Raw genomic sequence first — 25,648 nt, forward strand, 5'->3', positions numbered from 1 at the left:
CCTGCAGGAAGGAGACAAACCCAGCCATGCATCACATCGGTAGGAAAACTCATCTTTGAGGGGATTCCTGAAGCTGCCTGGCTGCTGCTGACGTGTGGATGTTTCAGGTGAGGTCCCTCACCTGCCAGAAAACCCTGAAACACCTGGTGATAACAGCAAATCACTGCCAAAGGAAGCCCAGAAACACCTGGAAGAGCTCATTTCATGTCTGGGAGCTGTGAACAGCCACAGCCTCCGTGTGCTCCTTATTCTCCTGAGCAGGGATGATCCCAGGGGAGCAGCTCTGATCCACAGCAGAGCTGTGATGAGCTCTCATGGTCCAGGGGCTTCAGCTTCAGCAAATCCTCTGCCCTGGCTGCCACCAGAGCCATCACTCAGGGCGCTGGATGAGCGTGGAAGGAGCACAAACATTTACACAGCTGGGCAGCTCCTTGTACAGGAATCAATGAGAGACTGAGAGAGTGAAGATGCAAAATGAGAGCGGAATCCTGTGCCAGCTCTAATTCCTTCTGTGCCTAATGCAATTTGTTACTGGTTATTAATCCAATAGAAAATATTGCTAAAACACCTGCTTTGATTTCTTTGCCTGTGGATTGCGCTCATTCCGCACGGGCAGGGCTCAGGGAGGGCTCCCAGGAAAGGTCTGGGATTCACCAGGAGAGGTGGGAAGGGATTTAGGAGCTCCCCACACCAGCTGTGCATGATGAACAGCCTGGGTGTCAACAGCAGCCTCCCAGCCTTAACAATCTCCCTAAAAACCCTTTGTGTTCTCCCCATGGATCTGTTTTTATGGAAAATGTGGATTTACAGATCCAAAATCTCCCTAAAAACCCTTTGTGTTCTCCCCATGGATCTGTTTTTATGGAAAATGTGGATTTACAGATCCAAAATCTCCCTAAAAACCCCTTTGTGTTCTCCCCATGGATCTGTTTTTATGGAAAATGTGGATTTACAGATCCAAAATCTCCCTAAAAACCCTTTGTGTTCTCCCCATGGATCTGTTTTTATGGAAAATGTGGATTTACAGATCCAACTTCTTCTAATGCCACAGAGTACAGGATTAGGGGGGGAATATCCCATAATTTATCCCACATCACTCCCATCACTCAGAGTTTGGAACACGGTGGAAGGAAAGATCTTTGCGAGCACATTCTCCATGGGGAAAAGTTCATTCCACCAAGGAGAAGTTTTAGCACATTCCCTGTCTTGGAAAGGTGAAAGGAGAGAGGCAGAATTTTGTATAGAATGTAGATCTGAGTCTCATTAGCAGAGAGGGACCAGTGGGAATTGTGGCAGTGCAAGGACAAGAGCAAAGCAGGACAGACAGCAAAGAACGCGCTACTGAACACATCCCATCCAAAAATACCATTTTTTAGGTATGGAAAAAAAAAAAAAAATTACCAACCTGTTTGTAGGCTAGAGGAGCAATCAGGTCTGAAATTTTAGCCCAGTCTTGGTAGAGCAGGGAGAAATCCTATGTCAATGGGGAATGCATGCCCGTGCTGCCATGCCAATTATTGCTGCTGACCGAAACGATGGCTCAGCCCTTTGCTCTCCCAATTGAAAACTCCCTTTTCCTCAATGCTCCTCCAGGGCTGGAGCAGTGTTGAGTTGCAATCACAACTGTTGCTCCTCTGTTGATAACCAGCAGGCTAATCTGGAGATCAGATTCTGGCCTGGAGAGGGAGAGAAGCCTCTTTCTTCCCCAAAAGCTCACCCCCTTCAGGTGGATTCAGATGGAAATGCCAGAGAGACAGAGCTGGGCTCGCAGCTCTGCTGCTCAGGGAACAGAAAACCCAACCCTCAGAAGAATTGAGCCCCTTCCTCCTTTGTGTAAAGGGGGGGAGAAAAAAAAAAGCCCATCTATATAAAGTTACAGGATTAGCATTAAACAGTGCTAGGTTCAAAGGCACTGCCCTGGAGCTTCAATGGAGCTGCTTTGCCATCCAAGTCCTGCTTTTTTACAGGTGGAAGAGGAAAAACTCACCCAGTCCAGCCCACAGAAGGTTTCTTTGCTGTTCCCATTTCCACGCTCTCTGGTGCTGGTGGGGAGCTCCACTGCTGTGAGCATTATTATCATTTTCACTCGTACAGCTGCAGTTTCCACAGGGATTTTCCCTGCCTCTGGCATCTGAGCTGACCATAGCTCTACATCTGAGTCCAATCTGTACCCCCAAAAAAAGATTTCAACTGCTTTGAGCTGGTTCATATCCATGTTGGATGAGAGGGGGAGCTGGAACAGCAGCTGAGGGGTGAAGGGTCCCTCAGCAGAGCCACGTTGGAGCTGATTTTCCATCCTGCAGCAAGGCTCAGCTCAGACAGGCACTGCTCCAACCCCAGCATGGGAAAACAGCCTGGGCTTGGCTGATTTTCCCCTCTGACATTTGGGGTGGGGGCCTTTTATTCCCCATTTTCCCCGCTAGGAGCTCTTAATTCCCCTTGTTCTCCCCACTCTTTGTCAGGAACAGAGAGCAGACAGGAATGCCAGCAGCCCAACAAGAAGTCCAGACTTTTTTTCCCCTGGGTGCTCCTGGCAGTGTGTTCAGCAAGTTTTCCCCAAAAAGCTGTCTCTTACCTCTCCCAGCACATCAGGGCACCAGGCAGCTCACTGCCTCCACAGCAAATCCCAGAATTTGCTTTCCCTCCATCCTCCAACACAGCCTTGCTAGCAGGAATCTTTCATTTTTAAATTTATTTTTACCCTTTTCTAAGCTATTTTAGGAGGGCAGGGGGATATCAGCACTGACTGATATTCCAGGGGCAGATTACTTCCAGCCTGTACCCTGGCTCTTCCCTTCCCTCCCATACATTTTAAACACAACCAGCTCCAGGAAAATCAATTGACTCCCTCATTCTGTTTTGTAACACAGAGAAAACTGGTGAAATTAGGTTTCCCTCTGCTCCTTTGTCAGTTTAATATTCTGGTCCTGTTTGTCTGGGCAAGTGAACACTGATGAAGTTTGATTAGGTCTCACTGACTCTTTGGGGAAGATTTTGTCTTCCAGCCTCTCTTCTTTTGGCAGGGATGTTCCCATCATGCAGCACTGAACACATTGCAGCTGAACAACCAAACACTTCTTCTTCTTTTTTTTCCTTAATTCTTCTAGCAGAAAACTTCCTCCCATGCCTTACCTCGAGGGAAAACAAGATTCAAAGATGCCACAAGGGCTTCTGTGGCTGCTTGACCTTGGCACAGCAGCCCCAGGCAGGGCCTTGTCTTGTTCCCATCTCAAGCACAGCCCATGGAAGATGCCCTGGAAATGGATTTGCCCAGGAGCTCTTTCCCATCCAGAGGAGCATCTCTCTCCTCCCGCCTCCCCCAGGGTCATTTGGTGCAGGCCATGAGGGTGGAATTTGTTTTAACCCCAAGGCCAGTCCCTCTGAGGAGAGAGGGAGTGAGCTTGAGCTTTATTCCTCACCTGGAAGTGGGGATGAGTCCCAGTCCTGGGGAAATGCAGTCCAGAGGAGGAACAGATCTCCCAGCTCTCCTGGAAGGGACTTCTCTCCTTGCACAGGGGAGGTGGCTGTGCCCAAGCTCACGGACACACAACAAAATCACCAGCAGGACAAAGAAAAAAAATCCTGGCAGTTTTCACTCACACCTTTGGGGTGACAACAGGGAACGTTTTTGCTTCAGAGGACACAAAAGTGCAAAGCTCAGGACACTGGGGGTTTTAGTGTAAAAACTTACATAAGTTTATTGAACTGATCCAAACCAATGACCTATTTTGGCCTGAATTCCACCACTAAGTCTGCAAGCAAACCAAAGGCAAATTGTGGGAGCGGGAGGTGTATCCCCTGGGAGAGAAACCAGAATAAAAAACCAGATGGACTTACAGTTCTTCTTCTTTGAAATTACATATGGATGCAACATTAACAGGGAGCAAGAACAGATCTTTGTGTTTAAATTATATTTGAAGTTTCCAGGAACTGCAGAAAAGCAATCACAGAGGGAAAGGCCCGAGGTGGCTGAAGCCCCTCTAAGGCTGCTCTGGGGAAGGCGTCTCTCTGCTGCTACAGAATGCCACATCCGAACCAGGGAGGCACAGGAATACAGATTTTAGCCTCTGGGCTGCTTTAAGCACCTTGTTTGCATTCTCAGATCTCGCACAGAACCTACAGAACCTCACTGACAAGAGAGGAGGCAGAGCTGTGGCGCCTGCATTGGGTTGCAGACCCGAGCAGGAGAGCCAGCAGCACGGCCCCCAAGCCACCACGGGTCACACCTGCCACCAGCCCGCCTGCAGCTCCCAAAAAACCAGGTCACAAACCCCAGGCAGCGAGCAGAGGACAGCCAGCACCCCGTGCCTGTTCGTAACAGCGATCTGCCTGGAACATCTGGCCAGAAATATGGATATTGAACAGGAACATCTCCAAAACCACACAGCGCAGCCTCAAACTTGGCACGCAGAGCCGTGGGACACTTTGGTATTCAGCTGTCACCCAAGTCCTCGTGGAGCAGGTGCTCTGCCTGCTGTGCAGGCTGCCCATGGCAGACTTTGATGCAGGAACAGCACAACAAAAGCAGCCCTCAGGTAGAAGGACACACAAACCAGTGAAGCTTGCACATCTGTTTTGTTTTCTCAAGTGGATGTGACAGACCCAGGGACCTTTAGCTGAAGAGGGCACGCTCTGGCAACGCTTGGACATGGCCCAAATCATGGCAATGCCTGGACATGGTTTAAATCAAACCTCCTGCCACATCTGCACCCTCACTGAGCACCCAAACCTTCTCCCCTCTCCCCAAGACATGGTCCCCTGTTGGGTGGCACACACATAAGATCCTTCCCCACAAGGCACCATGATCTGGGGTACTTTGCCACATCCTTGTGTGCTGTTTGGTCCCACACAAACTCTCTCTGGTTTTGGGGTGAGCCCTTCTCCTTGGGAAGCCAACCAAGACTTCTGGTTTCTACCCCACGACTGCTCCACTATCTGCACACAAGGTGAATGCCTTGAGGAAAACCTTGCCCTGGAGGAGCAGCAGGGTGGTGATTTCATACCTGAAGGGACCAGGGGACCAGGTTTGTGTGTCAGCACCAAATCCCCAGCACCTGTCAACCTTCTGTGCTCTCTTTTTCCATCTTGCCACCAGGTCTGTCACAAATAAAAGCAGGATTTACTGCCAGTTCTGAGCTGGTGACAGCACCAATCCCTCCATGGACAGCCCAATTTTTAGTGGGCAAACAAACTTAAAAGCATCTACTTGGCCCTTCTTTATCATCCCATTCCACTCTTTAATGGCCTTTGTTTATTCCCTTCTCTGAAACCCAGACTCTTAATTGTGCTGAGGAAGTTGGTCAAGAGTTACAGCATCTCACTAATAGCAGGTACAATGCCATAAATACACCCACAGAGGCAATTACTGCTCTGGAGAATTGGGTCACAGACACTTTTGCATCCCCACAGGTCGTTTGCCTCGGACTCTGCAGCCACTCAGGGATATCCTACTCACACTGGAGGTCAAGGGCTGAAATAGGTTTCTAATATTAAACAACCATATCTTCATAAAACTTTGCTTTATAACAAAATATCTTATTAACCACAACTTTTCCTATTGGTAGGTATGTATATATCATACAGAAGTGTTGGCTTAAGGGTTCTGCTATCAGGCAGCAAATTATTTTCGCTGCCCAAATGGAAAATACATCTTCAGTAAAGCTCTAGATTATAAAAGCATCATTTTATGTTATACTGCCACAATCTCCCTGCTGTTTCGTTTACAGGTACCATGGATCTATGGAAAATCTATGCTACCTGTGGAAAATCTCACTCCCTTCCCTATTGCTCATCTCAATGGGGCCAAGAAATTGCTATTTTTGGCAGGGGGATGAGGCACAAATTAGTAACTTGTTTTAAATCCTCCCATTTTAACCCTTGCTTTGGATGAGGAACGAATCCCCTCTGAACAATCCCCAAATCCTAAACCTGAAGACTATGAGATAATAATACTTAGTCCCCTCCCCAATGATCCCACCCCACAATCCAGGTAAAATGTGAAGAGAAATACACAACTCCAAGAATAGCAAAGGAGCTCAGTGATGTGGGAAAAAGCATCCTGGGAAAGAAAGTGCACGTGGGGATAAAGGGAGCATTTCAAAATGAAGGTCAGGAGTTCATGTGTAACTAGAGCCCTCACTGCACAGCTCCAAAAACTGCTGAGCAGCTGCTTGTAACCAGGAAATTGGGAAACTCTTGAACTTGGAGCGGGGAAGACACAGGAAAGCGAAACAAGAGAGGAAAGGAGGAGGATTTCACTGACCAGGCAGGGGGATCTGCTCTGCAGTAGAAAACGGGGACTACGTGAAGCAGCAGCACGCGATGCCTGCGAGGGGCGCGTGGGGGAAGCCGAGAGAGAGGGAGGGAGAGAGAGAGAAACCTGCTGGGCATCCAACATGGGTCCTGCTGGGCACCCAACATGGGTCTGCTGAGCACCCAACGTGGGTCCAGCTGAGCACCCAACGTGGGTCCAGCTGAACATCCAATGTGGGTCCTGCTGGGCACCCAACATGGGTCTGCTGAGCACCCAACGTGGGTCCAGCTGAACATCCAACGTGGGTCCAGCTGAGCACCCAACATGGGTCTGCTGAGCACCCAACGTGGGTCCAGCTGAGCACCCAACGTGGGTCCAGCTGAGCACCCAACGTGGGTCCAGCTGAGCACCCAACGTGGGTCCTGCTGCTTTCTTTGAGTGAAACCTGCTGGACATCCAAAGCGGGTCCTGCTGAGCATCCAACGTTGGGCTCTGCTGAACACCCAATGTGAGTCCAGCAGCTTTGTTGGAATGAACCCTGCTGAACACCCAACGTGGGTCCAGCAGCTTTGTTCAGTGAACCCTGCTGAACACCCAACGTGGGTCCAGCTGAACATCCAACATGGGTCCTGCTGAGCACCCAAACGTGGGCTCTGCTGAACACCCAACGTGGGTCCAGCTGCTTTGTTCCTCCACCTCCAGAGGCTGGTCCAAGCCAAGGCCTCCTCCGAGTCCGGACCCTACGCAGGGACCCCCGGCCAGGGGCCCCGGGCAAAGTGCTAGGTTTGAACTGGTGCAACAGCAACAAACACAAACTTCAACTTGACTCTTCCTCTCTCCCAGGAGAGGGATTTTAGCCATTCCACTTGCAGCACCCACTGGTACAAGGTGAAGTGCACGGAGGATCTCTTCAGCATCAGGATGGACAACAGGGGAAGCTGCTCTTTAACCCCTTGTTGACCTGTTGTTCTGAAAGCCCTTCCAATGCAGCGCTCATCCACCACCTCCCAAAATTCACTTTCCAACACATCCTTTATCCCCACAGGCTGCAGGCACCATGTGAGATGGGTACAGCAGCCAAAACGTCTTTTTTCCCCCAAAATCAGGTGGATATAGAGCGTGCACTTTGAAAAGAAAGTTTCTTTCTGGGAAGTTCTTTTTCTTTCCCCCATGTTGTGCACTCACAGAAAGCAAACCAGTGGAGTGAAGTGGATGTACTAAAGTACCTGAGCTCTGAATCAAGCAGAATACTGATGGAGATCTTTCCTGTGAACTCGAGCACAACAAAAGGTTGAGACAGCACCAAGCTGCAAGAAAATACTACAGCAAGCTCGAGCCACAGTTGGATAGCTAGGCCAAAGGGAGATCTGGTGGAGCAAAACACCAAAAAATTCAGGAAAAGAAAACAACAGGTCAAATTCTGCACCGAGCTGTCTCCTCCCTTATGGACCCTGGCATTGTTTAGCTTGAACAACTGACCATTCATGCCAAATCACGAGTATACCGGAGCATCAAAGGAAACATCAAGGTATTGCCCACACTGAAACACACGTCCTGAAGTCAATTGTCACCTCAAGGTCACCTGCAGTGGATGGTGGGCATGGTTCTCACATCAGGGCACTTCCTCCGGGCTAAGAAATTACCTGCTACAGAAACACAACCAAACCTCAACCAACCAACCGAAATAAAAACCTTGCAACAAACTCCTCAATGCATGTGTGTGGGTGTGTGGGGGCGTGTGGGTGTGGGCAAAAAGGCTATTTCATTCTGGGCTCCACGTAAATTTTATCCCCATCCCGGATGCCGTAGGAATGCAGCGCCCGCGAGCTGTATTTCATCTCCTCAGGACCAAAAGGAGCTTCCTGGTCCAAGTAGAAGAGCAGCATGTTGCTTGTTGACAGCTGCACCACAGTTTTTAAGTGCTTCTTCAGCTCTGCCACAGTCTGGTCGAGGCGGATGGACATCTCCTCCACCTTGTCCTGGAAGTGAACCTCCACCTTGGCGCTGCTCTGAGGCCGCAGGTCCACCACTGCCAAGGGCTCCAGCTTCCCATACTTGGTTACCAGCTCGTGATACCTGGAAAATTCAGCAAGTCCAGAGTTATGGTACAGCCAGTGCACATCTCCCATGAGAAAACATTGACACCGATTCCAGCAGAAAGCTCCAGAAAGCCCAAGCACTCCAGTCACTGTCCCACAGTCCCCAGGCTGCACCCTGGCACTGACGTGAGCTCAGTGTCCCAACTAGGGACAAGTGTCTTGCTGAGGAAGGTGAAATTACCACCAGCCTGAGATGTTCAAGCTGACTGGCGTCAAAACAGCTTCCTGACAACACAGTTTGGGCTCCTACAGTTTCAGAAATCCCAGCCGTGGCTGCAGTGGGATTTGGAAGAAAGAGAGGACGCCGTGCTCACAACTCTACGCCTCCTGCTCCAGTGAAAACACTTCACTGAAGAGTGCCAGAACCAAGGCAGTGCTCACAAAAAGGACACAGCCTTCAGTTTAGATTCCCAGTATCTGTGGCCTCACAACTTAACTGATCATCAGACATTCCTGCTGTTTTCCAAAAGGCCAGCTAGGTCCCAAATGTTACACTCCACTGAGCACAGGATCATCAAGATCACCAAAACAAGGTGAGCTGCTGCACAGTTTAAGAGCTGATAACAAACAGGGCACTTCTTGCCAGCTGATCCTTCACACCTGCTCTGAAACAAGATGGGAATTTTACTAGCAGAGGCACACACTCCACTGTCACCTTGTCCTTGCAGCCAAGTTCTCTGAGTGCTCTTCCCAAGGTCCCTGCAATGGAAAGTCTGTATCACCCACACCCCCCTGGTATCGCTCCCATCAGGCCAGGCTCCATCTCCCTGCCTGGCTGGGAAAGAGCAGGAATGGCAGCACAAGACACAATGGGATTGGGATGACAAAGGCTGAGAGCTGCCGGGGACAGGTAATGTTTCAGAGCCCCGGCACAGAAGGAGCTTTGTGCTCCCGATGCCAGGCGGGGCTGAGTGCGATGGGCGCGGTGTCACAGCCCCGGGGCAGCCATGGGATCTGGCAGGCTGCTGACCCCAGGGAGTCCTGCTGGAGGCAGGAATGTTCCTGGAGAACAGCAGCCCCTGTGTGTGCTGGGCACTGAGGTAAGGGACACAAGGCACTAGGATTTCCCCAGTCCCACGTCCAAAGGCAGGAGGGTGCCCTGCTGTCACAGGCAGGGTGGTGGGAGCAGCTCCATTTATCTGGGAAAGCCATTAGTGCTGAGAGAAAACAACACTCCCCACGTTTAACCCACCTGCAGGCAGAGCAAATGCCAGGCAATGTGTCAGAAGTGGGGAGGGCTTCTCCTTCTCTGGGAGGATTTGCCAGCAGCAGCATCCGATGGGAAAGAGGGAGAGAGGAACCCACCTCCTGTTGCTCCAACCCCTCAGCCCCCTTTGGGACATCCTTTAACTCTCAGCATGTCGTGATTCATGCACTAAGAGTGAACTGAGCTGGTGGTGGGGAAAGGATGAAGAGGGGGACAAATTTCAGACAAGCTGAGAGAGAGAACCACCATGAGAGAGCCATGATTATCCAAATATGTGCTGTAAATATGTAGTGGTCAAGCAATGCTGCCTGAAATTTTCTTGTGTTGAGGAAGGGCTAAATGAGCTTTGCATCCTCCTCCTTTGTATGTGAGCTGCAAAGAAAGTGGGGATTGTGAGTGACTGGCTGCCCTCAAATCAATCAGCACCAAGGCAGACTGGAACATGGATGTTTTGGACCCCAATAATAGGCACCCTGGAGACTTTTCTAATCACCCCTTGCAGCCTGGCAGACACTGAGGCTGCTGAAAACCTGAGCCTGGCTGGAAGTGTCTGTGATACTGTGCAGATAAACAGTGGAGCAGACAAGCAGAGGGCTCATTAAAACCCCCCAGACACGAGGACGTCACTCCACAAGACAGCCAATATTGGATTGTGCACCCTGTAACCACCACATCCACAGAGACAAATTGTTCCTTCCATTTCCCTGCCTGCCTGATCCCTTCCAGCTGCAGACAGCAATGCAGCAAGCAGGGGGGTTCTGGTGACAGAGCTTATCACAGGCTGCACCTTGCCAGTCTGGAGGGGGGCTGCTCCCACTGGCGAGTTTTCCCTGCTCGAGTTGTTCTCCCTCTGCTCGAGGCAGCACTGCAATGCAGATGTCAGGCCCCAGCCACAACATGTGTGTCCTGATTAGTTTCTAATTGCAAACCACTTTTGGAGCCACCTCACACCAGATTTGGGAGCGAGGAAGGGGAAGCTTTAGCAACAAACAGACACAGAATCCCTCTGCAAGAAATGTCAGCTCTCCCTTTGGACAAGGGCTGCTGGCTGTGGGTCCAGGAACTGAAACACTGGGGACACTCTCAGCCATCTGCAGCCTCACTAGAAAAGAGTCTGCAGTGGCCCCCAACCCCTCCAGGACACAACAGCCCTCTCTGGCACTGCAGAAGTCTCTTGGAAACGCTGCACAGATGAAGGGATTTGGACAAAGAGGCCATTGACCATGAAAAAGGCAGCACCAGTGTTTAAAGGCTAAGAAATCTGAGGGGGAGGTGATTTTTCTAGCAGAAAGCTGGCATGTTGGTCAAAATTAGCCTGGTTTTCCAGGATGGGTGAGATGTCAGTCATCTTTTACATGAGATCCCACCTGCAAACCAACCCCAGTGGTGTGTGGTGATGTGTGACACACAGCCTGTGCCCAAACCCCATGTCCTAGGCAGCATGAGTGCCTAAAGCTGTACCCCACTGTGTCCTTCCCAGCAATATATGGATCACTGACATTCTGTCACAACCAAACACAAGAAATATGAAATGTTATGGAAATTAATCCCTTTTGGGAGCAGCACCATGAACTCACAGTCACAGTCTCTCCTTCCCTTTCCTCTCTCCTGATTCTCTGTCTCTGCTGTTATCCCTTCCAATATTTCCTTCAATTTTTACGCTTCAAGGCCCTCTAAAATTACAAGTCAGGACTTGTCCTCAGAAAAAGGACCAGCTGTCTTGTCTCCCTGACTGCATGAGTGCCCTCTGCCTCTGAACTGACCCCAGCATGCTTTTAACAAATATTATAATCACTGACCCTATTAATATTCACGCAAAATGCCATGCCCTCATTCCCCACTCCAGCCTTCCCACCCCCCTACTGGATTGGCAAGTCACATATCCAGTGCTTTAGAAAAACAAGAGGCATTTTAGCTGAGACTTAAGCAGAGGAAAACACTGAGCAGATGCCATTTGCACCTCTGTCATCCATGCCAGGCCAGACCTGTGACCTTCAGTGTGTCCCCACCTCTGCCAGTGCTCTCAGAGTCACACACACACACACTCCTGTTCTATCCTTTTTCAGTAAAAAAAAGGATAATAAAGCTTTGCTGTCCAAAAGCACATGAGGTTTTAGGGCAGAGGGCAGGTAAAGGCAGTGGCCTGATGCTCCATGATCCCTCCTCAGCCCATTAGAAGCAGTAAGTGGACGCTGGCACAAAAAAGATACAGACTGAACAGCATCTGTCCAAGTTCATTAGTTTACCAAGATGAGCGGATCATTGGATGTACTTTTTTGGCAAAGAAAACCCATCAGACTTGTGATTTGCAGGCCTGAAAGTGAGGGGACAGCTTCCCATTGCCAGGCACATTCCACACACCAGATGGTGCTGAGGATTAGATGCCCTGGCCTGGCAGTGGAGAGCACGATGTGCCCTGGCTTTGGGCACTCCCAAACACAGGTGGATTATGAAGGGAGCTGTGGGAGAGGCCAGGAAACAGTGAAGGTCATGTCCTGAATAGTCCTGTTGTTTAATGGCACTTGCCACACTTTTAAGACTAAATCTGACTCAGGAGTGACCCCACAAATCATCAGACAACACAAACACAACAATTTTAGCCCAAAGAGACTGAAGAAGCCGAGGCTGGAGGAAGGTGAGGGATGGAACAGCTGGCACACATCTCCCATCACCTGGCCAGTCCCTGCTGTCCACTGCAGGCCAGAGAATTCCTACCTGAAGGGGACCTCCTCCTCAGGGAGCTCCATGTAATAGCGGATGAAGAAGCGCTCCGAGTCCTCGCGCTCGCCGTCGGCCACGATGCTGCCGTTGAGCTTGGTGATGGATGGCAACCTGCAGGCACACACCAAGAGCCACAGTCAGCCAGCAGGGAGCCCAGACAGGCTCAACAGCAAGGCTGGAACATCAAAGTGCCTCAGCTTTAACACCATGGGAATTCCTGCCAGGAAGCTCAGGGCTCGATCCCTTTGAGAGAGTGGGAATGTTCCATGTAATTTCTCAAGAACATTCAAAATTTGGCATTTTCATTTCACCACATGTGCACAGATTTGTAGGAGACTCACAAAATCCCCTGAGAAGCAGAGCAGTCAGATTTAAGATTTTCACTTCTCTGATTTTTCCACAAAAGAAGCTCCCATCTTTCTGCATTCACTCAGAACTCCATCTCCTACCAACCTCTTCCTCTGATGAGCTGCTCCCACCCAACAAATCAAGCTCCAATCTTTCTGCCTTCACACAGAACTTCATCTCCTGGCAGCCTCTTCCTCTGATCACCTGCTCCCACCCCTTCCTTGCCTTGCCATGTTTCTGCTGAGCAGAACAAACCAACAGACCTGGCTATTAGCAGCTTCCTGCGTTCCTCGGTGGTGTAAGACTGCAGCAGAGGAATTCCCAGCAATTTCACTTCCTCGAGCTTCGGGAAAGAATTTAACTTGTCAATGTCTTCCCAGCAATGCAGACCTGCTCAGGAGGAAAGATTTGTGTTAACAAACACAGAAAACACATCATGGATCCAAGATAATCAGACACAGCCAAAGAACATATGTGACAGGAGAGTGTCACTGCTGCTCCTTTGAGAAGTTGGTTTTTTGCTCACCGTGTGCTGCTAAAAAAAAAAATCAACATTTGCTTACAAGATAGAGGAGCTGAAATTCCCTTGTGCTGTTTCCAAGTGTATAAGGATGCTCTCCATGGCTTTTTTATGGACCACTCAGCCTTTGGCCTCACTGCTGGGGGCTGACCAGCATCACTGTGTAAGGGGATGCTGCCTTCAGAGTGCTAAAGCCACCAGCACTTCCTTCATTCCAGGCACCACTAAACAGCCATCAAATGGCTTTACCTCACATACACAACCACCCTGGGTCCCATTTCTGCTCATAACCCAATGGTGAAACAGTCCCAGAAGCCATCCAGCCATTTAATGAGAAAGGTTTTAACTCGTTTTCAGCTCCCTCAAGACCTGACATTTGGGATAACAAAGCAAGCAGGGAGGGCAAAATAAAACAAAGCTGAGGATTGAGCACAGCAGAGCCACAATTGTGTGGTGAGATCAACACAACTCATCTCAGAGTCCACGCCTGCCAGAACTTCAGAGTGCAGCAGCTTCCTCTAAAACCCCCAAAAAGTTTTAACAACCTCCTTGGGATTCCTGTTTGACTTTCAGCTCCCAAAACATCAAAATGCAACACAGAGCCCACACTTCTTAAGCACCTGGCATCAAAACTGCAAAACTACTTACCAGAAGAGCACTTGTTCCTCGGTGAGACAGTGCTTTCAAATGTAGCTTAACAGGCTTTTCCTCCTCTAGTTAAGCTTTTATTACAGGGATTCCTTGATGCTTACATTGTAGGGCATGTTAATAAAGTCCCTTCTACCTGCCTGACACTTCAGCAGCACTTGCACAGCATATAAAGCTGTAAAGAACAAAAGCTGCTGGTGCATGAAGCACTCCTGCAGATGAATTTCTGGTGTATGTGTCATCCACAAACACATCACAGCCCCCACAAGCTGCCCTGCAGCTCCTTCTCTCCCAGCACAGGGTGCTCTTCCCAATATTCCAACTGCTCATTCTCTTTCTGTAGTGTTGGCTGAAAATTCTCTGGGGCTGGAGTGTAAAAGCAGCTGCCAGCATCACTTGTGAGGCTGGAATGACTGAGCACAGATTCTGCTGGGGGATGCCTGATCCACACTCCATACCTGCACATGCCCTCATTTTACCTAAGATAAAACAGGGAATAAAGGGAAAATGGGATCTTTTCATCCCCTCCACTGCCAGGTATTTATTTATCCTTCCCCAGCCAGGAGTACCTAAGGCAGGGATGGGAAACAGAGGGAAACTACCAACATAAAAAACCTTTCCAGCTCATTTGGATTAACTGGTCCACACTGCTCTGACTCATCCTTTGATAATGGCTGAGTACCCAAAGCAGCAGGAAAATCCCACAGATGGGCAAGTTCATTGCTCTTCATACAGAGGAGAGACTGTGATGAACCAACAAAACCCATCCCAGCTTCCAGGATCTCACCTGACTTGTGCAAGTTGATGGATCTTAGGTTGGGGAAGAGCCTTGCCAGGGAATCTTCTGACTCTTCAATGGTGGTGAGGTTGTTGTTAGCCAGGATAAGTGTGTCCAGTGATGGAAACATAATTCCCAACTTTCGAATTTCAGTCCAGTCTTGAAGATTGTTGTCAGTTATGTGGAGTAGCTTGAGAGACTGACAGCAAACTGGAGAACAAGACACTGTTTCGTAGTCATTAAGGCACAGGAAGAGTTCCTCCAAGCTGCACAGGGCAGAAAGGATCACATCATCAATTTTATGGGATTTTAACACAACTTTCTGTAACAGCTCTGAGAACCTCGCTGCAGAGAAGGCCTTTGAGCACTCCACAGAGCGTTTCAACTACATCTCTGCTCCCATCCATATCTTCAGAGATTAAAAAACCCTTTTAAGTGCTCCCTGAGTCTCTCCCAGTATTGTGTAACAGATTGGTTGGGGTTGTCTCCTGCTTCTGTGCCCAACAAGCCACCAACCCAGCTCCAGCAGTGACTGGGACCTGCTCCCAGTGCTCTCAGCTCAATTTAAAATGGGGTTTTGATACAACACTGATGATGATTTTTTTCCCCACATCACTGCCAAAGATTACCATTAAAGAAAGAACAGATCCCAGTAAAGAAAGAACTGGTCCCACTAAGTTTTCAGACAACTGAACTCTCACAATCCCAGAGAAGTGTATGTTGGCCATGCAGGACATTCTGTTGTCATCATCTCTGCTCACAAAGCCACACAGAGAGGGATCTGTCATCAAAACAAAGCCACTGAGGACATCCATGGGAGCAGAATGCCAAGGTGGCCCGTGACCAAACCACAGAAATCGACATTTAGCACAGAAAAGCAGGATGAAATATTCCTTGACAAGTGGCCAGACCCTCAGAGTACCTCCCATTTAAAAGGTATGTCCTGCACCATTCAGTGCACAGTGACTCACAGGGAAGTGTGACCCTCCTACACTTCTGGGGTGATTATCCATCTCTGGTATTTAGGTTTGGAGGAAGAGAGGGCCTGGGCTTTGCAGCACCACCCAAGCTTGGTTTTTAGGACAATGTAAAGCATTCACCTAGAGTTCCCACACTCCCAAAGGAAAACATCCCTCTTTATCTGCTGATGTTTTATCCCCACAGCCCCCTCACCCCATGACCCCATAACCCAGCCTTGACCTGAGTGCAGTGAACCCCCAGACTGCCAGGCTTACTCAGGCAATTCCTGCAGGATGGTGTGCACTGTTTCCCAGGAAGCTTTGCTGTTGTTGAGCACAAGTTTGCGGACGCCAGCGAAAGACCCAGCGCAACTTCTCTCTAAAACGGACAAACTGAGAGGGTTGGAACTCAGGTTTAGAAACTCCAAGTGAGGGACGTTGGACACAATTTTACTGACCTAAGTGGGGAGGGAAGAAAAAAAAAAAAACAGAAAGAAAGAAATGTGTATCAGGCAGTAATCAGACCTCTGGCAAGAATATCCCACCTCCTCAAAGGGGCTCTGTGGAATCATCACAAAGCAATGAGATGGGGGAAAACACAGGGATATCTACCTGTAATTCATACTCCAGCCATTCCTGATCTAGATGGATTGGTTAATTGCTCATTCTCCTCAAGAGTTCATTTAATTACACTCTAGGAGCAGCTTGATAAGAGAAAGGCAGTCCCTTGGGAGAGGTCATAAATCCACCTCAACCCCAAGGCCGAGCAGCTGCACGTTCCAGGAGCCAGCCCTTGCTCACAGGGGGCCATGGGCACTTCTCCTGCCTCCATGGCCAACATTGAGAACTTCTCCAGCTCCCCACAGAGCTCAGCCAGTCCTCAATTCCCTCCTTGACTGGGGAACTGAGTGGGAAGAAGCTTCCAACACGAGCAGGAATCAATGCAGAAAATAATTGTGAGTCAGAAGAGCTGGCTGGAGATCTCCACAAAGCTCCACAAAGCTCTGGGATGGGCACAAATGGGCAGACCATGGCACACAGAGGTCAATAAATGGACACCCAGCTGTTGGCAAAGGGAGATTGTCTCATGAACTCAGGTGGGTAATGAGTCTGCCTCACTCCACGCCTCCCTCAGGTGATGTCATGATCTGGGTGCTGCACCTCAGGAATTAAGAAGGCAAATTGGATGACATCAGTCCACCAAAACCAGAGGATTTACAAAAAAATGGCTTATGATGGATGATTGGAAGAAGGGTATTTTTTTCAGTATTATACTAAAATAAGGAATGGAGGCATTAAAGTTCTTAGTGGGTATAAAAAGCTGTTGTATAAGGAACAGTGATGATGCTCCTCCTGCCTACTGAGACCAGGGCAGGCAGAAATTGGCTGAAATTGCAGCACAGGAGACTTAAATTACACAGTTTAGCCTATGAGGTTATTAGCTAAGCATGGGAACAGGCTATCCAGGGATCTGGAATCCCCAGCACGGGCAGGTTTTAGGGGTGGGGAGATATTTATCTGGTGTGGGTGGGCTGTGAAAACTTAATCCTGTCTCAGAGGAAGGGGCCAGCACACACAGAAGCCTTTCAGTTCCAGGGCAGCCTGAAGAGACTGAACACAGAGCAGGGTGTGAGATGTGCAGCTCGTGAGGGAGCAGTGTATGACCAGATATGAGCTCAGCCCCACTGAGCTGGGACACTGCAAACACTGCATTCCCTCCCTGCTTAGAGACACGACAATCTGATGGCACAAAAGCCCATGATATCCTGGGTTTTTTCCACATATTTCCAACAATAAACACTAACATAAAAGGACAGCATAATCCAGTGAGGAACTTAATGACACTTGAATGGATTGAGATTGTTTCACTCCTGTTACATTGCATTTATTGAGCATTATTTCACCCAAGCACTTCAAAGGGTTTTACAACAGCATTTAGCATTAATTAATGAGGCTGCAGAAATACCCTTTGTGGTAAATATTATTAAATCTGTTCTGCAGATAAGGCAACAAATGTGGAGAGGGAATAAATACCTTGCCCACCATCAGAGTGGCAAAGCTGGAAATCAACTGCCACTCTGTTAAAAACTAAAATGCTCATTAACTTCTTGGTGCCAGAAATGCCAGTTGCAGCGCTTTGCATGATGAAATAAAATAAAAACACAGATTTTTCACCCACGGGCCAAGACTGTAAGTCACAAGGTACAGGAGTGAAGTGCCACACTGGATTAATTGCATCACATATATTGCTCAGCTGCTGTCAAAGTAAATAAACATCACCTTCAGAGATGAGAAAGGAGCCACCAAACTGGGACTCTCATCAAAGCAACGCAGTTGCAGCCAGTAATAGCTGTGAAAGGCACCCAGTGAGGTGCCCATCACCATTTTACCTCGTGCCAGTCTTCCAGTTTGTTGTCAGAGAGGTCGAGCTCGAAGACGTGGGCGCAGAAGGCGGCGATCTCGTTCTCGTCCCCGGCACAGGTGATGCCACAGCTGTTGAGCACCAGCACACTGGGCAGGTTCAGGCGGTCTGGCGCAGGGAAAAACAGAAGCTGCCTCTGCTCACCACTGCCTTGGAGTTACAGACCCCAGCCCCAACCATGGATGTTACAGCCAGCAAGAGAAATCCACCAGCAATGTCAGAATTTGCACCGGTTTCGGGTTAAACAGGGATTTTGTAGCGGACACCATCCTGAAGCCTTGCTTGTAAACATGAAGTACCACTCCTATGAGTGCTCTTCAGTTCTTCCATGCATTTCTGTGCATTTCAAGCCTGTCTTTGTCACTTATGGCTTGTCTCCTATCAGTCCTTGCCACAACTTCTGCTGTTCCCCAGCAGTGGCTGCTGCAGATAGGACACAGGACTAGGGGAGTGCCAGCTGCACAGTCAGACTCCCTTATCCTCTTGCCCTGAGCCCACTTGGGCCTAGGAACAGCCAGGAGGTATTTAAACATTTCTAAGAAGGTATATAAACATTTCTTAGGAGGTATTTAAACATTTCTTAGGAGGTATTTAAACATTTCCTTTCTAAGCTTTCCCTTCCCAAGGTTCAATGTAGAGCATTCAGCATTCATTCAAAAGCTCAGCTCTCTGCTCTGCCTTTCCATTTCTGCTGTGGTTTTGCTCCAGCTCCTCCTCAGACAGGTAAATGTACTCAAAGCATCAAGCAAGGATTTGGATCTCAATCACAGCCTGCTGTGCTAAGGCTAAACCATGACAAAAAGTTTGTAACAGGAAACAATTTCAACAAAAGAAATCCATGTTGAGGCAAGGCAAGCCATCAGTCTTACACACCTTCATGTATAACATGGCTTTCCCACCTCTCTGGAGCAGGAAAATCCATTAAAATCTAACCACAAGCTTTTTCCTAAATAGGTGGCCCCTTTTCTCCTTAGCACTTGACAGCTGCACAGCTAGAAAGGGATTCTGGCAGCAAACAATTACCTGGAGTCATCTGGGTTTCCAAGTTTTCTGGCTCAGAAGTGTTTGGTTTCTTTAAAGGACAGTGTGGCACTTTGGGAGTTACTAATGCAGTATTTGTAAGTCATGTCTCGGTCACATTTTAAGATGTGGCCTCTTTTCAGCACCCCAACAGCTCAGGTGAGCAGGAGAGAGGTAAATTTACCTGCAGAGAGGGCACTGACTGCACATTCCATCGGGCCATTTTTGTGCATTTTCAGAGTGTTTTATCCTCAGCTGAACTCAGGCCCTTTTTTCTCCTCTGTCAAACCCAGTTATTGGAAACTTCATCCAGCTGATTTCCATGGCTGTTTTCCCCTTTGGGGCTGGTTCTGACACAAATTGACCTGATGGAAGTTTGGATCCCTCCTACAGATCAATGATGGGCAGGATGTGTGACACAAAGAACAGGCAGCTCTGATGGGATCAATGTGAATCTCAGACCCATCTGTACAACCCAAGAATTAAATGCCAACATCAGAGCATTAGGGAAGACTAAAAGGTGTCACATGGATCTAGTTCAGAGGAGATGGTGACACAGATTCTGCAGTCTGGAAGGCTCAAGGACATCCACAAGCAGCACAGAGCTTCAGACACACATCTGGCTAAATTCCCTGGAGGCAGCAAGGTCAGGAGCACAGGAGAAGGGAATTCTCCACTAGGTCACAAAGCATTTGGTGCCTTAAGATGAAAGAGAACACTGCAAGTTCAACTGAGGCACTTGTCACAAGAGCAGAGATTCAACAACTCAGCACTCTGCCTGAAACACGTCCCCTCCTGTCCCTGCAGGCATCAAAGCAAGCTGGTGGCATGGGAACCAACCTCAAATTTAGATATTTGATGTATTTTTAAGCCACCTCTGCCTAAACACCTGTTGCTGCAGCCAATAATAAAATAGGAGCAGTGGCCTGAAGGAAAGCTCCAAGGAATGCTGAACCCTCAAACACAAACTGCACAAGGCCTCAGGTCCATCTTCCACTCACAGGGCTGGAACCTGATGATCTTGAAGGTCCCTTCCAACCCAAACAATTCTATTCTATTCTCTAATTCTGATTCTGTTATGCCATAGAGAAATTTGGTTTTTTGCAGCAATCATTTCAGTTACTTTCTGCCTTTGTCAGATTCCACTCTCTCAACTCTCCAGTAAAACACCACATGGTGATGGTTGTTTTTCTGGGCAATTCAAGGTGATTCCTCTTGCAGCTGATTGCTCCCAGCACCCCCCAGATGCTCAGAAGGATCAGAATTTACCTTTCATAGGTGAGCCCTGTGGAGTGGCTGGGACGTGCACCCCCATGCCAGGCCCACGGCGGTAGGGGAAGTTCTCAGGGCTGTATTTCTCACACAGAACTTGCATGAAACTCCTTCCACTGGGCTGGTCCATGCTCCCTTCTTGGACTTCTGGTTAAAAAAGAGAAAAATAGAGCATATGAGCAGTCAGCAAGTTATAATCATTTCTAATAGTGGTGATTGAGAACAAGCAGATGGGTCACAGGGTTTATTTTCCAGATCATCTCACAGGTCCAATTTCAAATGCAAGATTAAAGTAAAACATGACTTGAAAAGAACACAAAGTCAGAAGATTTGGTGCTGTACAGACACAGCATTAGAGGCCAAGCCTCCTTACCCCAGGTGCTCTTCCAGGACAATTCCAGGCTGCAAAAGGTGACTTCTGTACTTGTCACTTGTGCCCCTCCCACAGGACTGTGAGAAATCCACAGCTACTGTCAAACACAATTCCAGGGCAGCCAGCAGGGGAAGGAGCAAACAGCTCAAGCACCTTTCCAGGAGGGGAAGGAGCAAACAGCTGTTTGTGAGCAGGAGATTGCTCCAACAGCTGTTTGCCAACTTCCCCTTTCTGCTGTGTCACCAAACACTGTCTGGCCAGGCCCAAAGGCAATTTCTGCCAATTCCATTCTGCAGCTGCCTAATGTATCTGGGAGATAATAACTGTGCCCTTGGTATCTGGGCATGGCACAGAGCAGCACAGGAAGGAGGCCTGGCCCCATCACGGGCAGCTGAGCTGCCTGCAGAGATACTGAGACTCAGCTGGGAGTGGTTTTGGCACCAGGACCCCGCCATGGCCAAGGCTCTGCCCTGCCCAGGTGGGACTCAGCCCCTGTCTCTGCCTTGTTTTCCTGTGCATTTGATGGGTTTGTAACACAGGAGCAGAGCTGGGCTCATGAATTGTTGTTTCCAGAGGTCTCCTGGTCCTGCCACCCCTCATGGACACAGCACCACAATCCTGAATGTGCAGGAACCAGGGCAGGTTTCCTACACTGCACAATTAGTCACAGGGCAGCTTTTCCACTAATTACTCCAAAATCACATTTGTAAACCTCAGACTCGGGCCACACATTCGTTGCAAGCCATGTTGCCAATCTTGAATTAAAGTTTCTGCCCATTTATTTCCCTTAGACTTGTTACAGGCAAGGATATAAAGCTAGATATAAAATTCTTAACAAAAGTGATTTCACTAAGGCTCCCTTTGCTGAGAATCACCTGCTTGACAAGTTCCACTTCACTTCTTCATGACCAGACTACCTAAAACCCACCAAGCAAAAGGATTTGAGTACAATAAGCAGCAATTGACTGAAGCATGTCATCATTTTTATATTATATATAAAGTTTAAATGTCACAAATAGGAATTTACAGGATAAGTCTTTAAAAAAAAAAACCCAAAACCACAATTTTCATCTCTCAACAGCTTGGTTGATTCATGGCTCAAATTTGACTCATGTCACTATTCCACCTAGAATCAAAAAATAAATCCTCAAACTGGAGTTTGATAGGAACAAGGCATTTAGTTTTGGGCTAAAGCATTCCACATGGTAGAGGAACAATGTGCATTGAAAGCCTGAAAGGCCTCGTTCCAGAGTGGTTTGGGAGCTCAGCACCATGCCCAGACAGACACACAGAGCTTTCCAAACACCCACTAAGAACTCCTGGTTGGAAATTCTGGAACTCCCATGTGCATAAAGCCCTGTGTCCTTCACGTGGCTTTTCCATCCCTCTTTATCTGCTGAACAAACATCAGCTGGAAATTCCACAGGAGAAACTCACCTCAGAGGCAAAAAATGCTGGTTTCAGCTCCAGTGTGAGAGCAATCCAGAACTGAGAAGAAAAACTACTGGCATTTACATCCAACAGCTTTGAATCCCCAACATTTTCTTCCTCAAGCTCTACTTTTGAAAACCAGTGCTGCTGTGAGATGACAAAAATGTTGTGGGGCGGGCAGTCACCTTTCCCAGCTCCCCTCCCATGGGATTCCACATTCCCTATAATCATCTCTCACTCCTGGGGCTTCTCTGAATCCCCACAATTGCTGGGAGCAAGGAGCAGCAGGACGTGCAGAGGGAATGACGGGTTCCAAGGGAATGCTGGCAGCACCAGGGCAGGACAGGGTGACCTGCAAGGTGCACGTTTCTGAGAGTGGCCCTGCTGACAGCACCAGGGACAACTCAGGGCTCAAAATAACTCTGGGTTTTCTAAATGACAGCACAGAGTGCAAACGAGGCACTTGGGCTTTGAGAAGTGGCAACAAAGAGCCTTTGTTGTGATGTTGAAGTGCTCTGCCGCAGGGCTGTGGCCCCAGTGAGGAAGGACAGAGAATCCCAGAATTCTGAATCCCAGAATCCCCAGAATCCCAGGTTTGGGTTGGAAGGGACCTTAAAAATCATCTCATTCCCCCATTCCAACACCTTCCACTGTCCCAGGCTGCTCCAAGCCCCATCCAGCCTGGCCTTGGGCACTGCCAGGGATCCAGGGGCAGCCACAGCTGCTCTGGGCACCTGTGCCAGGGCCTGCCCACCCTCACAAGGAGGAATTTCACCCCAATATCCAGCCTAAAGCCACTCCCTGACACTTTGAAGCCATTCCCCCTTGTCCTGTCACTCCAGGCCCTTGGGAAGTCCCTCCCCATCTGTCTCCCTGCAAGCACTGGAAAGTCACAATGAGGTCACCCCAAACCTTCCCCTCCCCAGCTAAACAACCCCAAATCTCCCAGCCTTTCTACCCAGGAGAGCTGTTCCACCCCTCTGATCCCATGGACTCTCCCCAGCAGCTCCACATCCTTCCCCTGCTGGGATTCCCAAGCTGGAAGCAGCACTGGGAAAGGTCTGGGAAGAGGGACAGGACCCTGACTTGAGATTGGTTCCAGGGAAACCCAGTATGCTGCTGCAGCTGAGGGGTGAAGGGAGAACACTGAAACCAGCATGGAAAACATTTCCAAGGTATGGGTGAAACACTGAAACCAGGATGGAAAACATGGGTTAAAGGAGAACACTGAAATCATCATGGAAACAATTTCCAGCTGATGGAAAAGTTTCACAGCTGCTTCTCCAGGGTTAAACAGGCCATGGGAACTGGGAGAACTGGGATCAGCTCATCCTTCCTCCTGCCTGGCTGTGCAGGGGATGCCAACAGTGATCCCTCACACCCCACAGCCGTGTGAGGGGACAGGGCCACCAATTGCCAGTTATTTTCATATTTTTAGAGCTGGACCTGATTAAACTCAGCAAGCAAAAGGTCCTCAATATCTGAAAATAATCCCATCCCAAGCCTTCCCTCTAATGCACCACAAATTAATGTCACCCACAAATGCCACTGAAACCAGCATGGAAAACATTTCCATCCCCTGTGCCCTGAGCCTCCCAAGAGAAGAAGAGACCCTTCAGGAGAATGACACCATGAATGGCATGCTAATGAAATTCCAGTGCCACTCAACGCCTTGGGGGCACATCCTGAACAGTCACACAGCAAACACATTCTGATGTGTTTGTACACACACAGAACAAAGCCTCAGGAATGGATAAACAGCACAAACATCCATCTGCAAGGAGCTGCAATTGTTCTTCTGAGACATGATTCAGGGAAATTATTTTTGAGATGATCTCCAGAGGCAGAGGAGTGAATCACAGAATGGTTTGGGGTGGAAGGGGACCTTGAAGATCATCCAGTTCCACCCTGTCTGCCGAGGGCAGGGAGATCCCAGCAGGATTTCCCAGGGATTGAAGCAGGGATCCAGCAGGACAAACCACCCAGGCCACTCTGCCAGTGCCCCATCAAACCCAGCAGGGCTGTTTGCTCCCCCAGCCCAGCACTGTGCTGAGGAGCACACAGGGGACACCTGGCTGTCCCTTGTCCCGCTGCTGGCCCGGCTGTGCCCCTGTCCCACCACAGCAGGGACATTCCCTGTGGGACATCCCCGGCCCTGCTGCGGGGCCTGGGGCAGGACGAGCCCACAGCTGCCCCCTGCTAGCTCAGAGCCCACGAGGCCTCTCTGCCTCTCCCTGCCCTCACACGGCCTGTCCCTGTTCCTGTCCCCTCACACAGCCTGTCACTGCCACTGTCCCCAACCCTCACACGGCCTGTCCCTGTCACCATATTGTACTCAAACCCTGTCCTTCTCCCTGTCCCCATCCACTCACACGGCCTGTCCCTGTCACTGTCCCCATCCCTGTCCCTGTCCCCATCCCTCACACAGCCTGTCACTGTCCCTGTCCCCGTCCCTGTCGCTGTCCCCGTCCCCTCACATGGCCTGTCCCTGTCCCTGTTGCTGTCCTCATTCCTGACCCCGTCCCCTCACACGGCCTGTCCCTCTCCCTGTCCCTGTCGCTGTCCCCGTCCCCTCACACGGCCTGTCCCTGTCCCTCTCCCTGTCGCTGTCCCCGTCCCCTCACACGGCCTGGGGCTGGCCCCGGCTGACAGCGGCCTCCGCGCTCTCGCACCGCGCGGCTGTCGGGGCCGGGCCCGGTGTGTTCCGTGGCAGCCCGGGCGGTGCCGGGGGTGTCCCGCTGTCCCGTGTCCCGTCCCCGCTGTCCCTCTGTCCCCAGCCCCGCTCACCCAGGCCCGGCCGCCGCGTCCCGCATCGACCCGGAAGCAGCTCCAAACATCACGTGACGCCGCGCGCGGTCACGTGGCAGGGGCGCGCCCCCGTTGCCGTGGAGACGGTGACGCCGATGACGTAATCCTTGTCCCCAAGGAGGGTTCCCTTGGGACGCGACGAGAAAAGCGATGGCAGCGGGTCAGGGAGGGGATCCCGACCCTCTGCTTGGCCCGCAGGCGCCTCGGGAGCGCTGGGGACAGCTCGGGGCTCCTCAACACGGCGGGGACAGCGACATCGCGGAGCGGAGCAGGGAGGGGGCAGAGATGGAGGGACAGGAGCACCTCCCTGACAGGGAATTGGGGCTGTTCGGGGGCTCAGAAAGGACCTCACCTCTGTCTGGAGCCCGCAGGGAGGGCTCCGAGCAGGGCCCAGGCTCTGCTCTGCAGTCCCAGCAATGGCACAAGGGGGATGGGCAGGGACTGAGCCCAGAAAGTTCCACCTGGACAGGAGGAAGAACTTTATGATTCAGGGACCAAGGGACCCTCACTGGAGAGACTCCCAAAGCACCTGGACACAGCTTTGTGCCTTGGATAACCCTGCTGGAGCAGGGAGGACCAGGTGACCCCCTGAGGTCCTTGCCCTGGCCCAGTCTGTGATTCTGTGCTGCCACACAGAGCTGGTGCCACGATCCCTGCAGGCCCACGTCCAGCTCTGGGCACAGGAGTTCCCTCAGGGTGCCACCCCCTGCCCCCAGGGTCCTGCTGGAGCCAGATACATAAAATCACCTAAAACCTGTCCACCCACAACCACATAAAATCACCTAAAAC

General features: G+C 50.0%; 1 protein-coding gene across 3 annotated transcripts; it reads right to left on the reverse strand.

Annotated features, from left to right (window-relative positions):
• Positions 1-3,672: 3,672 nt before the first annotated feature.
• Positions 3,673-24,856, reverse strand: TBCEL (tubulin folding cofactor E like). 3 transcript variants are annotated; one of them, XM_066564412.1, is made up of 8 exons: positions 24,839-24,856; positions 20,245-20,394; positions 17,924-18,063; positions 15,810-15,991; positions 14,584-14,840; positions 12,892-13,018; positions 12,275-12,391; positions 3,673-8,329 (listed from the first exon to the last, which is right to left on the reverse strand). In XM_066564412.1, exons 2-8 carry the CDS (start codon positions 20,375-20,377, stop codon positions 8,011-8,013), a joined length of 1,275 nt encoding a protein of 424 aa, XP_066420509.1. In that variant the 5' UTR covers positions 20,378-20,394; positions 24,839-24,856; the 3' UTR covers positions 3,673-8,010. The 3 variants fall into 3 exon arrangements, with proteins under 3 accessions (XP_066420509.1, XP_066420511.1, XP_066420510.1); XM_066564414.1 differs by having other exon boundaries at positions 20,245-20,391; positions 24,839-24,852; XM_066564413.1 differs by lacking the exon at positions 24,839-24,856 and adding an exon at positions 22,058-22,136.
• Positions 24,857-25,648: the final 792 nt, after the last annotated feature.

This window comes from Molothrus aeneus, chromosome 22 (genome assembly GCF_037042795.1).
Source record: "Molothrus aeneus isolate 106 chromosome 22, BPBGC_Maene_1.0, whole genome shotgun sequence".
Lineage (NCBI taxonomy): Eukaryota > Metazoa > Chordata > Aves > Passeriformes > Icteridae > Molothrus > Molothrus aeneus.

Coding starts and splice junctions, on each gene's coding strand:
- TBCEL (XM_066564412.1), bottom strand. CDS start 20,377: ATGGACCAGCCCAGTGGAAGGAGTTTCATGCAAGTTCTGTGTGAGAAA. Junction 18,064..20,244: donor ACAGGGCTCACCTATGAAAG/GTAAATTCTGAT, acceptor TCCCTGCGCCAG/ACCGCCTGAACCTGCCCAGT. Junction 8,330..12,274: donor GAGGAGGAGGTCCCCTTCAG/GTAGGAATTCTC, acceptor TGAATTTTCCAG/GTATCACGAGCTGGTAACCA.